Below are 13,853 nucleotides of genomic sequence, written 5' to 3' on the forward strand. Positions count from 1 at the left end.
GGGGTTTCACCATGTTGACCAGTATGGTCTCGATCTCTTGACCTCGTGATCCACCCGCCTCGGCCTCCCAAAGCGCTGGGATTACAGGTGTGAGCCACTGCGCCCGGCCGATTATGGCTTTTAAGAAACTTATTTTTTGGTTAAGACAGACAATTATTATGTTAACAAAAATATGAGTTAAATTGTCTTCAACACTGCTGCAATGTCAGGATGCAGCTGTTAGTCAAGAGACAAGTAGAAGAGTTGAAAACTGTGATGCCGTAAAAAGAACAAATGGTTCCTGAAAACCCATGGCCATGACAGGGGGAGGGTGGCCAGCCAGGTCTCACTAGCAGCCGAGTGCTGCCAGAATACTTGTGGAGACAGTAGTTCCCTGGACATGCATGGCACCTGCCCTTATACATTCCTCTGGTTTGGATCCTGCTGTCTGTCAAATTAAGTAGTAACTATCCCTTAATATGCCTCAGCAAATGAACACTAACAATCTGAAAATGTCCCCAAAATGTTAGAGAAACATCTAAAAGTCTTGGACATTTTTTCTAATGATGTCTATTTTGTTTGTTCCTCCTCAGTCATGACATCCTTTGCTTAATGGGAGAAGCAAAGGGGCTTAGTGATGCTCAAAAGCCATTATCAGTACAGAATAGAGGATTTCTCCTTTCATATCTTTTCCTCTAGTTTTCTAAATTTTCTTTTATTATTTTTACTTTCCTGTATGGTTCCTTCTTACCTTCCATTCCCAGTAAATACTAGCTCAAAATATCAATTATTTTGATCAAACAAGAGGGTTTACTTAACAAGAAAATACATCCCCAAAATACCTTGATCTAGTCGCATTTCCTTGAACGATATCCTAGAAGGCCCTCTATGTTAATTCAAATAATCAAACAATGGCTATTTACATAGATTGGTTCAGAATTTGAAGGCAAGCCTTGGTGCTGTGGCTCATGCCTGTAATCCCAACACTTTGGGAGGTCAAAGCAGGTGCAGATCACTTGAGGTCAGGAGTTTGAGACCAGCCTGGCCAATGTGGCAAAACCCTATCTCCACTAAAAATACAAAAATTAGCCAGGTGTGGTGGTGCATGCCTGTGGTCCTAGCTACTTGAGAGGCTAAGGCAGGAGGATCTTTTGAACCTGGCAGGCGCCAAGATTGTACCACTGCACTCCAGCCTGGGCAACAGAGTGAGACTTTGTCTCAAAAAAACAAAACAAAACAAAACAAAAAAAGATAAGTATTTGAAGGCAGAGGTAAGAAAGTTTTAAGTTTTGATTAATATTTCAGACCCTTGATCCTATCATTGGATGGATACAAAGACACAAGTGTGTTTCCTGTGAGTCTAACTCTGAGAAGCAATGTATTACTTTTTTAAAAATGTATGTTTGATACAGTTTGTATATTTGTCCCCTCCAAATCTCATGTTAAAATGTAATCAATAGATACAATATTACCTAGTATCTGAATTTTACAAATAAAGAAACTGAGGTACTATGGCTTGGATATGGTTTGTCTCCTCCAAGCCTCGTGTTGAAATTTGATCCCTGGTGTTATAGGTGGGGCTTAGTAGGAGGCTTTTGGGTCAAGGGGGCATATCTTTCAAGAATGGTTGGTGCCCTCCCTACAGTAATGAGTGATTTCTCACTCTATCAGTTCACTTGAGATCTAGTTGTTAAAGAGTATGGCACTTCCCTTCCTTCTCTCTCTTGTTCCCTCACTTGCATGTAACACACTTACTACTACTTCACCTCTATCATGAGTGAAAGCTTCCTGAGGCCTCACCAGAAGCTGAGCAGACAGATGCCAGTTTCATGTTGGTACATACTGCAGAACTGTGAACCAAATAAACCTCTTTTCTTTGTAAATTGCCCAGCCTTAGGTATTCCTTTACAGCAACGCAAAACAGACTAACACAGTGTGTTAATGGCTATTAGTATAAATATTCCTTACTGACATGGTAATGAAGTTGAAGCACTGGAAAAAAATATATACAGAGGGAGGAACGTCCAGAACTTATTCTATTCTTGTTTTTCCTATTTCCCCAGAAGGTAGGAGGCATTTTCTAAGGGTCCCAAGGTACAAATCAGATTTACATAAACAGTGTAGCATGATTCAGATGAGTTGGTTTGTGAACTAATATGAGGAAAGACTTTTCACATTTTCCTTTCCATAAATCCGTAAGAGTAAAAGCAACATCAGTTATAAAGAAATTTAAACTTCTTCCAAAACCGTATTGATAAACAAGCACATAATCAACTTGTTAAGTGAAACTACTTTTAAGTAACAAAAATAAGAGTGGCAGGAAAATGCCTGGAAGGTTTCCTATCAAACTTTGAAGAGTAGCTGCTCAGGAGTGGAGAAAAAAAAGAGAAATAACAGTCTTTGAATTGAACTTGATGTACTTCAACTTTCCACATGCTACAAAATCTTCTCTCTCTCTAAGAAGATAGTCACAACGCCATCATCTCCACAGAGGATGGAGAAACAGATTTTCTGAAATGGATTTTTCAGCTACAGGTTTTTAGATGTTTCCAAAAAGGCTATTTCCAGAAATAACCTTCCATGCAAACAACTTTTCATTTCCATCAGGCCTAAGTGAATATCACCCTTCCTTCTCCTGGCCATTAAAATTCAGGAATGGAGCCTGTTCTCTTGGATGAAAATGAAACGTTTCATGTTGGAATAAGCTTGTAAGCTCTTCTCCCTCTTGTCATGGCTCTGGAGAAGCCTCTGACAGAAGAGGCTGGGCAGAAACATGGATAAGTAGTTGGGTATTTAAAAATTCAAGCACAAGTGCCTGGTAAAATGCTGTTTTTAATGTTAAGGCTAGAGATGGGTCAACATTTTCACAGCAGATTTCTCTTGTGAAAAAAAGTCACCTGGTGATTTCTATATCATCAAATCCAAAGGCTTTGACCTGCCTCTTCTTTCTAGCCTCTTTGCAGCAATTGATGTTGCTAGACTCTGCCACTGAAATCCTCATCTCAGCTTTGGACATACTCCTCTTCCTGGCTCTCCTTCTGCCTTCTCTGTTGTCTCCTTTTGTACTTATTCACTTGTCTTTCTTCTTTTTCCTGAATGGGGGTCCCCTGGGTTCTGTCTCAAACTTTCTCTTCTATCTTCACCCTCCTTCCCTTTCCTCACCATTCTCTAATCTGACGGCTTCCATGGTCATTCTACGTGGACTGTCACGGTAAGGAACTATCATTTACGGAGAGAGTCCCTGCACCCTATGAGGCACTTTCTATACATCATCTCACTGAGTCCACAACCCTCCTGTGGGCAATGTAGCAGTCCCTCCATTTAGATGAGGAGGCAGAGGCTTAGGCAGGTTTCAACACTCATCCATGAAATCCAAGACCACCCGGCAGATGAATGACAGAGCAACAGCTTAATCCTCCAGGCTCCAAGACTCAAGTTGTTGCCCCAACCCTGCTCCTCCCAACCCATGACTCATGGCCTCCAGTCTCACCTCAAAATCAACAAGACTTCTCTGACCAGCTTCTCTCCCTAACAAAGACATCATGTGAAACTGACCCACCACCTTTCTCCCAATGTCCAGGCTCACACTGGCTGGCATCTGAGGCTCATCTTGCTCTCTTCTACTTCCCCTGCTCCTCACATGTCCTCACTCCTAATCTCATCTGCTGCCAAATTCCATCTCTGACTTCCCCTTTTTCCTCTCCAAACCAGCCTGCACATCTCTGCCTGCCTGTCTGCCTAGGTCACATTATTCCCTTAGGTATAAACTTTAGAGGTTTCCCTTTGTTGATGAAATAACATCCAAATTCTTCCCTTTTTTATTCAAAGTTCTGATCTACATTTCCTGTCAGATCTCTCAGAGTTTCCCTGTAAGTGGACCATGTGCCAGTGAAATTGGACAACTCAAGATCCCCTGAGAGTCTCATGTTTATGCTTTTATTTAGGCTCCTCCCTCTTATAGATACACACTCCCCATCCTTTCTCCTGCATATTACAACCCCACCCCCATCAATTCCTTCCACCTGCTCTCACTGGATGCCACTCCCTGTCTGGAAGCCTTCACAGGCTTTCATTTGGACTTCTCTTGCAGAGCCTGGCATCTTCTACTTTGGGTTTGTTATTCCCCTCTTCTTCTTACTAAGCTGTATGTTCCTTGGCAGAGGAGAAATATATCATACTCTTTAGTGTATACCCGAGCATCTATTCATCCAAGGCATATAATAGGAGCATAATAAATGTATATTGATTAAACTTACTCAAACTTTGATAAAAGACAGCAACGTGAGGTCACATTTTAAATATAATGCTTTACATGCTTCTCCCCCCAGCAAGCAGAAACAAAATGTTTTTCACAAATGAGATCAAGAAAGTATAAATGATGGCCATGAATATATATCCTTAAAATGATTACCTTTTTCCTCTGATTATAAAGGAGAAGGCAGAAAGGCAAAAGTGGAGAAGACAAACAATGTTAGGTTCTGCCCATTGTCAAATAAATAATGCAGAGAAAACAGCTTGTAATAAAATGCACGTCATTAATAACAAAGCACGAAAATGCCGAAATATAAAAATACAATTTACATGTAGTTCTCTTGTGACACATAAACATTGGCAGGAAAGGTAAATTATGACTATACAAACTTGTAATTATTAATATGTTATCTTCCAAAAATGTTCTTTGGTTGCTCCTTAAGCATAGTCTCATCCTAAGTAGATGATAAGCTTGTTGACACTGCAACACTGGTGCAAACATTGGCGCTTGCTAAGTGTTATCCTTAGGACCAAGTAGCAAGGAGGACCATGAGTCATCTAAGGCCTCTTTCTCAAATGGTGAACACAATTTTGTTAGATAATTTTTTTGGGGAAAAAATATCCAATATATAGCTATATTTAATTATAAAAATGCAAAAATTTAAATCAGATCCAACACCACTCACTAAATGTATATCTGTATACACTAAAGTTATAACTTTAATTTCCCTTTTGGGCCAATTTACTTTAATTCTCTATGAGATAGAAGAAACTTCAAATCATGGACAATCACACCCTGTGTCCTGATCTCACTGAGGAGTTATAAGCAACTGGACTTGGCAGGACCAGTGCAAATTCATCAACATTAGTAAATCAATCCTAAGAAGGTGTTGGTGGAAAACCAGTGCTCTCCCCAAACACAATTTAATTTCTTAAACTCTTGATTTTTGAAATTCAAGGGATTCCTTAAGGTATGAATTGTCTGTTCATATTTAACAATGGGAAAATTCCAGATTTCAGGAAGTAGGACATTAGCAATGATAAAAGGCATGAGGTCAGAAGGTGATGGACATCACTGAGATAGTACTAGTCATTCATTGCACAGAGAATCCAGTAAATATCATCTGTGCACTGGAGACTCAAATTTGGTTTGAATAACCAAGAAATCTACTGGCAACCAATGACTTAGTGTAGATGTTCTCCAATGACTGATAGGCTTATTTCAATGTTAACAAAAATGATTGCTACAATCTTCATATTTTGGGAGGATTGTAGGGTAGAGAAGATGAAAGCCTACAAAATGCAATATAGTCACAAATTAAAACCTGGTCACTCACCACAATCATTTGAGCCACGTAACTTTCAGGTCCAGTGTATTCTGTTGGGTCTTTAACTTTCACCAGGACTATAAAGTACAAATAATGCCACATATTGTGTTCTGACTTAATGTGCTCCTCAAATGAAACAGTTTTATTATCAAACTTGTCTCTCTCAAGTCCTGCAAAACACAGGCAACACAATATATGTAATTCGTCATTTAATCAGTACTTACTTCTCAGCATAAAAACAAAACATAATAATTATTGTAAAAGAATGCTGTCTGTAAGAGTGTGCCAATTTAAAATGTTATGATTAAAAACAACACAGTACATAAGACCTCCAGGAAAGAGGCCATCGTTTATAGATTTCTTCCCAACTAACATTTATTTTTTCCCCATGGATCCTTGGAAATGCATAGTCCTATAATAGATATAAAAGTTGCAGATAATTTTAAATCTAGCCATATCAAAATTGTCAAATTAAACGGTACCACAAATCTGAGAAAAAGAGGTAAAAATGATCATGCAAGAAAAGGTATGCTTGCTAATCAGGACAGAAAAAAAATATATCATTTTACCCAGGAACTTGGATTAAAAGAGGGAAGGAATTGAGAGAGTCATCCCTTCAAAACCATTTGGAATGAGTGAAGGGCGCACAGGGGAGATGGCCGTGCACACGCTGAGGACAGCGAGGGCTCACACTTCACCAGCCCTCTAGGGTACCGTGTTCCAGGCATTCTGGGGAGGGGGTGATCCGTTCCATGTCCAGGGCACATTTTCAAGCCTTCAGAAGTACAGTAAAGAAACAATCTAAATAATAAAATTATTTTCTCTCATAGTTAGAGAATACATGAAAAGAAATGATTAGAGATGAAGGAAAACATCTATGGAAACATAAATTTGAGTGCCAAGTGACGTGGGATGTTGGGATTCAGCTTGGTTTTTATAGCTCAGATATTGAAGAAGAAACCAGGAAACTGAAATCCAACCCTGGCTATTCTTTCTCTAAGCATTTTTTGTAAGTTCACTCTGGAATGTAGAAGACCCTTTTAAAAAATTTATTTATTTATTCGAAACAGAGTCTCACTCTGTGGCCCAGGCTGGAGTGCAGTGGCTCACTGCAGCACAAATCTCCCAGGTTCAATTGATCCTCCCACCTCAGCCTCTTAAGTACTTGGGACTACATGCATGTACCACAATATCCAGCTAATTTTTGTATTTTTTTTTTTTTGTAGCGATGAGGCTTCACAATGTTGCCTAGCCTCAAGACCCTTTTTATATAATAAGATATTAAGCACAATAAGTAAAAAATCCATCCCCACCAAAGGGGATGACTTTTTACTTACATTATTGGATATTTGTATGAAAAATGCCATAAATTCTGCAGGCTGATGGCTATGCCTCATCTTATGACCTATCAGCAGCTCTGCATGCCCAAATAAACCAATTCTCTTCCCTAAACCTGCTTCACCCACAGTCTTCCCCTTTTATTCGATGGCAACTCTGTTCTTCCAGTTGTTCAAGCCAAAAGCCAAGATATCATTCTTAAATCCTCTCTGCCTCTCACATATTACATGCAATCCATGTTGAAATGTGTTTGGCTCTACCTTCAATATATCCAGAATCTGACTACTTCTCACCCCCCTCTGCTACCACCCTCTGGTCTGAGCCATTGTCATCCCTCATGTAGATTACTGCAATAGACTCCCAGGCCTCCCTGTTTCCATCTTTACTCTCCCTAGCCCATGCTCAACACAGCAGCCAGAATGATTCTTTAAAAACCTAAGAGAAATGATGTCTCTATTCTGTTGTAAACCGAGCAATGGCTCCCTCTCCACCTCGGGATAAAGGTCAAAGTCCTTACAAGTGCCTCCAAGTAGAGTTGCTAGATAAAGTACAGCATGGTCAGTTATATTTGAATTTCAGATAAACAATAAATAATTCTTTAGTAAAAATGAGTCCCATGCAATATGTGTTTGCTAAATCCTATGTGACTTGGCCTCATAGCCATGCTAACCTTGCCTCTTACTATTCTCTCCCTTGTTACCTCCCATGCAACCACACTGGACTCTCCTTTTTTTTTTTTTTTGAGCACAGGGCCTTTGGACTTCAGGGCCTTTGGAATCATTGCTTCCTCTGGTTACAAAACTCTTCTCACTGACATCTCTTAAACCAACTCATTCACCTTCAAGTTTTTGCTGAAATCTCACCTTCTCGGTGTGGCTTAACTTGATCACCCTGCTGAACAATAAAACCGTCCCTTCCCTTCTGGTGACCTTCTTGATCACCTTTTTCCTTTTCCTCTCTTTTTCTTACAGTGCTTACCACCTCCTTATAGGTTGAATGTAGTCATATCAAAGTTGTTAAATTAAACTGGATCACATCTCTAAGAGGTAAAATTATTGTGTAAGAAAAATGCTGTCTGATAATCAGCAAAGAAAAAAAGAAATCTTATTTCATCCAGGAACTTGGATAAACATTTATTATGTTTATTATGTATTGGGTAAGTCCTCCCACTTAACTATAAGAGCCACCTGGGCAGATATATTTGTTTCTTTTCTTTACCAGTGGTCCCAATAGCTCAGAATGATGTTTGGCACATAGCTAGCACTCAATTAAATAGTGATTGATTGAATTAAGAATATTTCACTACTAAAATATTGTTCCACTGGAATGGCTATAACTAAAACCAGACAATAATAAGTGTTGCCAAAGATGTGGAAAAATTAGAATCCTCATATACTGCTAATAGAAATGTAAAACAGTGCAGCAGCTGCTTTGGAAAAGTTTGGCAATTCCTCAAATGGTTAAACAGAGTGTTACCATATAACTAAGCATATTTCACTCCTGGGTATATATTAGAGAGAACTCAAAATGTATGTTCACATAAAAACTTGTACATGAATGTTCATAGCAGCATTATTCATAATAGCCAAAAGTGGAAATGGCGCCAATGTCTGTCCATCAATTAACGAAAGGATAAAATATGGTATCTTCATATGATAGTATAATTTTTTTACAATAAAAAAGAATGAAGTACCAATACCTGCTACAACTTGAACCTTTAAAACATCATACTAAGTGAAAGAAACTAGTTGCAAAAGCCCACATATTATGATTCCATTTATATAAAATGTCCAAAATTGGCAAATCCACAGAGGCAGAAAGTACATCAGTGGATGGCTAGGGCTGAGGCAGACATGGAAGGTTGGGGAAGGGATGATGACCTAAAGGGTACGGGGTTTGTTTTTGGGACAATGAAAATGTTCTAAAATCAATCATGGAGATGAATGCATAACTCTGAATATACTAAAAACCACTGAATTGTACATATTAAATGGGTGAATTTTATGGTGTGTGAATTATATCTCAATAGAGCTATAAACAACAACAGCAAAACACTAAAAAATAAACAGAAGAGAGAAAAACAAACTAAAGAAACAAAAGAGAGAAAAACAAGCAAAAGAAAGAATATGTTAAAGTAGATTTTCCTAGAATTCAATTCAAACATCTACCAGTTGCAAGGTAATAGGGCTATAAAAATAAGGTTCTTACTATCAAATAATCTGTAATATGGTAGAGGAAACAGACAACTTGTGTTATATTCTGAAGAGGTATAAACTGCCAGGGGAGCATAAAGAAGGGTGAAATTAACTCTGATGAGGATCATTTTAAAAGGTTTCCAAGAGGTATAAAGCTTGAAAAATCCAGCCTCAGTACATGATTATGGTAAGTGGAGAAGAGGTGAATGGTAATAAAAGATACTTAATTTTTATTGAGCACCTATTGATGCTGACAACTATAAAGATGTCTAAATATGATATTATAATTACAATAATCCAATCTTGACCTTTTAGCTTGTGAGGAAATAGATTCAGAATGATTCAATAAATTGCTCAAGTTAATACCCCTATTTAGCGGAAGAGTCAGTCGGTGTTTAAATAAAAATATTTCTGACTCTAAAGCCCATGTTCTTTCGCCATCTGAGCAGAAGAAATGGCATAGAAAAGCCAGAGATGAAAGTACATGACCTGTTTGGGGAATGTCAATTACTGTGGTGTGGCTGAAAGGGAACATTTGGAAATGTAGATGAAATGGTACATCTGACAGAAACAATGGCAAGTTTAAAGGGGCTAAAGCATCTGTGTTTTATTCTGAAAGCTTTTTTTCTTTTTTGAGACAGAGTCTTGCTGTGTCACCCAGGCTGGAGTACAGTGGTGCAATCTCAGCTCACTGCAACCTCCACCTTCCAGGTTTGAGGGATTCTCCTGCCTCAGCCTCCTGAGTAGCTGGGATTACAGGCATGTGCCAAGACGCCTGACTAATTATTATTTTTTTATTTTTAGTAGAGATGGGATTTCACCACGTTGACCAGGCTGGTCTTAAACTCCTGACCTCAGGTGCTACGCTTACTTTGGCCTTCCAAAGTTGCTGAGATTACAGGCATAAGCTACCGTACCTACCCTATTCTGAAAGCTTCTGAGTAGAGACTAGCGTATTCAGAGCTATACTTCAAGTCATTCCTGGGGCAGGATTCAGGGGAAGACTGGGAAAAGAGACTGAGGGTGCAAGACCCAGGCACCAGGGAAATGTAAAAGAGGAAAACTGGTTGTCCTTTCTTGATACATTCTTACGCTCTAAGCTGCATCATCGATTCCCATGATTTTACCATCATCATGCTAATGATTTCTCAATCTTTATCCCCAGTACTGACCTTTCTTCTCAACTTCCTGTCCTATCTCCACCTGCCTGCTGGATAAATTCTCCTGGATAGCTTGTGGGCATGTCAAACTGAACTCATCAAAAATTTGTTTCTTGAGCCCTCTTCTTCACCTCTGCTAATGAAGTCCCTGTTGACCAGGAAACTTGAAGCCATTCTTAGACTCATGCAAGAGTCACTGAAGACATTCCACTCAGCACAGTTCTTGTAGTCATGCTGACTTTCTCACCATTTGCCAAATACACTAAGACACCTTCATCTACTATCTTTTCTGCCTTCCAAGTATTCCTTCTTCAAGACTCAGCTCCCCCACTTTTACCATTGACTCCCACAGACACAACCAGCTGGTTGATCTTCTGGGCCCATAACACTCCACTATGAAAATGTGTCTGTTTCCATCTTAGCCTCTACCATTTAACTGTCTGACTCATTTTTGCATTACCAGCACCTGGCAGAGTATCTGGAGAACAGTAGGCATGCAACTAAATTTGACAGAATAATTAAATAAATGAATCAGAGATACTGAAGAGGCATTTTGGAATGAAAATTTGAGAGGGCCTGATGTCCAATTAGAGGTATAGATTTAGGAAGAAGGAGCAATCAATAATGACTCTGAATTTTCTGACTTGAATGACTGAGTTCACGATAATATCACCACAGCAAGATACCCCTATCCGTAGAATAGGAATTCTGACCTATAATCAAATTCTTTCTCCATTCTGTTGTTTTGTCACACCTGGTCTTTTGACATCTCTTTCTTACTGGATCTTCAGCCTCTAGTAACTCAACATTAATAATTAATAAGGATGCAAGAGGTAATCTGTGTCTCTGCTTACTGCTCAGCTTTGTCATCTGCTAATCACTACCCTCCCATGGCCAACTTCTGGATTACTAGCTATTGTTTTCTGAGTTATGTTTCACTTTCAAACATCTGGACATTGCCTTCAAGGCTGGGGAATTTCTAACTGCTCCATTGCCTGTCACAGAATCTACATCCTCTTGTCCTCTGCGCATCCCTTGGCACACACCTGGAGCCAGTTCTCTCCTACTGTGGAGACTCTCTCCTCTATTATGTGGTATTATATCCCTCTTTGGATCACAACTTTACATCTAACTTTACCAAGAACCATTTCTAGATGAGTCACTATTTTATGGACCACTAGTACAACCCCTAAACATCCCAACAATTTAAATCATTCTTGTAATTAAGTTCTCGTAACACATATGAGATGAATTATATCATTTGTATGGTTGGAGCTTCTAGGAATGAATGCATATCTAGATATACATTACAATAATGCTTCTTATATGTTTCTGCTGAAGGTCCTTAAAGGGAAGAGAGAAGAAAATGTATACCTTTCTATTACTGAGGTCACAGGGAGTAGCAGCGAAAAGTACCTGAGGCCAATTGTCCATTTTTTTTAAGTTTCTATTTTATTTTAAATATTTACACTGGGCCGGGCGCGGTGGCTCACGCCTGTAATCCCAGCACTTTGGGAGGCCGAGGTGGGTGGATCACGAGGTCAAGAGATCGAGACCCTCCTGGTCAACATGGTGAAACCCCGTCTCTACTAAAAATACAAAACATTAGCTGGGCATGGTGGCGCGTGCCTGTAATCCCAGCTACTGAGGAGGCTGAGGCAGGAGAATTGCCTGAACCCGGGAGGCGGAGGTTGCGGTGAGCCGAGATCGCGCCATTGCACTCCAGCCTGGGTAACAAGAGTGAAACTCCGTCTCAAAAAAAAAAAAAAAAAAAAAAAAAAAAAAAAAAAAAAAAAAAAAAAAAAAAAAAAAAAAAAAAAAAAAAAAAAAAAAAAAAAAAAAAAAAAAAAAAAAAAAAAAAAAAAATATTTACACTGAATTTGCTCTATTTTATGATATTCTACTTGTTCTAATATAAAAATATCATAAATTCACTCTTAGGTTAAATTATCTAGTGTTCCCTCAGATTTTTGAATAAAAATGAAGCTTCTAGAAAACAGAAGATATTGATCTTATATCTCTTTGTGCATCCTGTGATATTACCCTGTGGGCAGCACTCCACAGAATCAATGCCCTACATATGACGAAATCTGAAGCAGCCTGGAATTAACACACCTGCTGTCTGCAGCATATATGATCTCAGTACTTTTTGTAGATTATAAGCCAGGTAAGTATAGAGACAATATCAGCCTGAGGCTGACTTACTGGATATTCATTCATTAAGCAAATATTTATGGATGTTTGCCAATACACATTACAAATGCAAAAAAAAAATGGAAAGAAGAGAAATTAACATGTGTTGAGGGTGAACCCTCAGCTAAGCTTCGTGCTAGAGATTTTGATATACATGATCTCATTTATACTCATCACAACACCAAACTGTGGCATTATATTCCTCATTTTCCAGATGAGAGAACAATAGCTCAGAATGATTAGAAATTTGGCCATGATCATATAGCTGGAATGCTGAACCAGTACAGACTTACAACTACTTGACTGTAAAGTTCAGGTACTTTCTATGATCTGAGAATGTATGGCACCCAGCAGAGGTGATCAGATAACAGAAACATGCATAGTGCCATATAGCTAAGTGTGATGTGAGGAATTTAGGAGCAGACGTGTGAGATCAGAGAAGACTTCTAGAACAATGGCATTAGAGCTGGGCCTCAGAGAGAGGGCAGGAGTTCAATAGTGCAGGAGTTGGAGCATTCCAAATAAATTGTTCTCCCACAACTAAGAATACATGGAGAGTCTGAGATGTTAGAGGTAAATAATGTAGTTGGCCTGGAACTTAAGCTATAAATGGGAGAACAACGGGGGAAAGGTAGGCAGAAAAAGAAGGGGCCAGATGGTGGGGTAGCTTAGATGCCAGGAAAATTCGAGTTTCAGAGTTATAGACTGCACAACGTTATTGATGGCTTTTTGAGTAAGGAAACGATTAATTCAAAATAGAGAAATTAGTCTGGCAACACCGAGCAGGGCATTTAGGGTTGTGAGCCAGAGTTAGCCTTAAAAACTAAGATGTGGCTGTGGGAATGTGTGGAAGGATGTGGGTGAAACTGTGAAGGCAGATTCATTAGCGCCTGGTAGCTAGTGCACCTGGAAGAGATAAAAGGAGATGCTAAACGTGATGGTGCAGTTCCCTCAGACAACTGAAGGCACTGTGGGATATTATTAATAGCAATATGGATATCAAAATAAAAAGCTGGGCTAGAGGAGGGGGACGGAAAGGGAGGATGGACTGGCTTCAGACATGGCCAGTTTGGCTGCCAGGAAGACCTTCCTGTCCAACTGTCCAGTGAGTGACTTAAAACAGAGGGGGAAAGCCTGGGTTAAAGGTTGGGGCTGAGCATACATATCTGGCAGTAATCTGCATAAAAGTGATGTCAAAGAGGAGGACAGAGAAAAGAGACAAGGGGTCAATAGCAAAATCAAAACCTCCTATTAAGCAGTTTTGGGAAAAGAAATAGAACCCTGGGATCAAGAAAAAGTAAGCAGAGGGAGAAGAAAAGGTCAGCGGGAAGTTAACAGTGAGATTCAAGAATGTTTCAATTTGCTGATGACAGTTATTGTGATATTTAAAGGAATGTATAGGTGACTGA

The 13,853-nt window shown here is 39.2% G+C and overlaps 1 protein-coding gene across 7 annotated transcripts in view; it reads right to left on the reverse strand.

Moving 5' to 3' along the window:
• The window catches only part of ITPR2 (inositol 1,4,5-trisphosphate receptor type 2), a 494,659-nt gene that overhangs the window by 41,408 nt on the left and 439,398 nt on the right, over positions 1 to 13,853 (reverse strand). For 5 of the 7 annotated variants that reach the window (XM_017507025.2, XM_017507023.2, XM_017507029.2 and 2 more), the window contains 2 exons: positions 5,568 to 5,728; positions 4,391 to 4,399 (listed from right to left, as the gene is read on the reverse strand). In XM_017507025.2, the coding sequence (XP_017362514.1) occupies positions 4,391 to 4,399; positions 5,568 to 5,728 (170 nt within the window). Of the gene's footprint in view, positions 1 to 2,104; positions 3,793 to 4,390; positions 4,400 to 5,567; positions 5,729 to 13,853 lie in introns of those variants that run through there. The other 2 variants (XM_017507027.1, XM_017507022.2) reach the window with 2 other exon arrangements.

Source organism: Cebus imitator, unplaced genomic scaffold (assembly GCF_001604975.1).
Source record: "Cebus imitator isolate Cc_AM_T3 unplaced genomic scaffold, Cebus_imitator-1.0 Scaffold367, whole genome shotgun sequence".
In the NCBI taxonomy this organism is placed as follows: Eukaryota; Metazoa; Chordata; class Mammalia; order Primates; family Cebidae; genus Cebus; species Cebus imitator.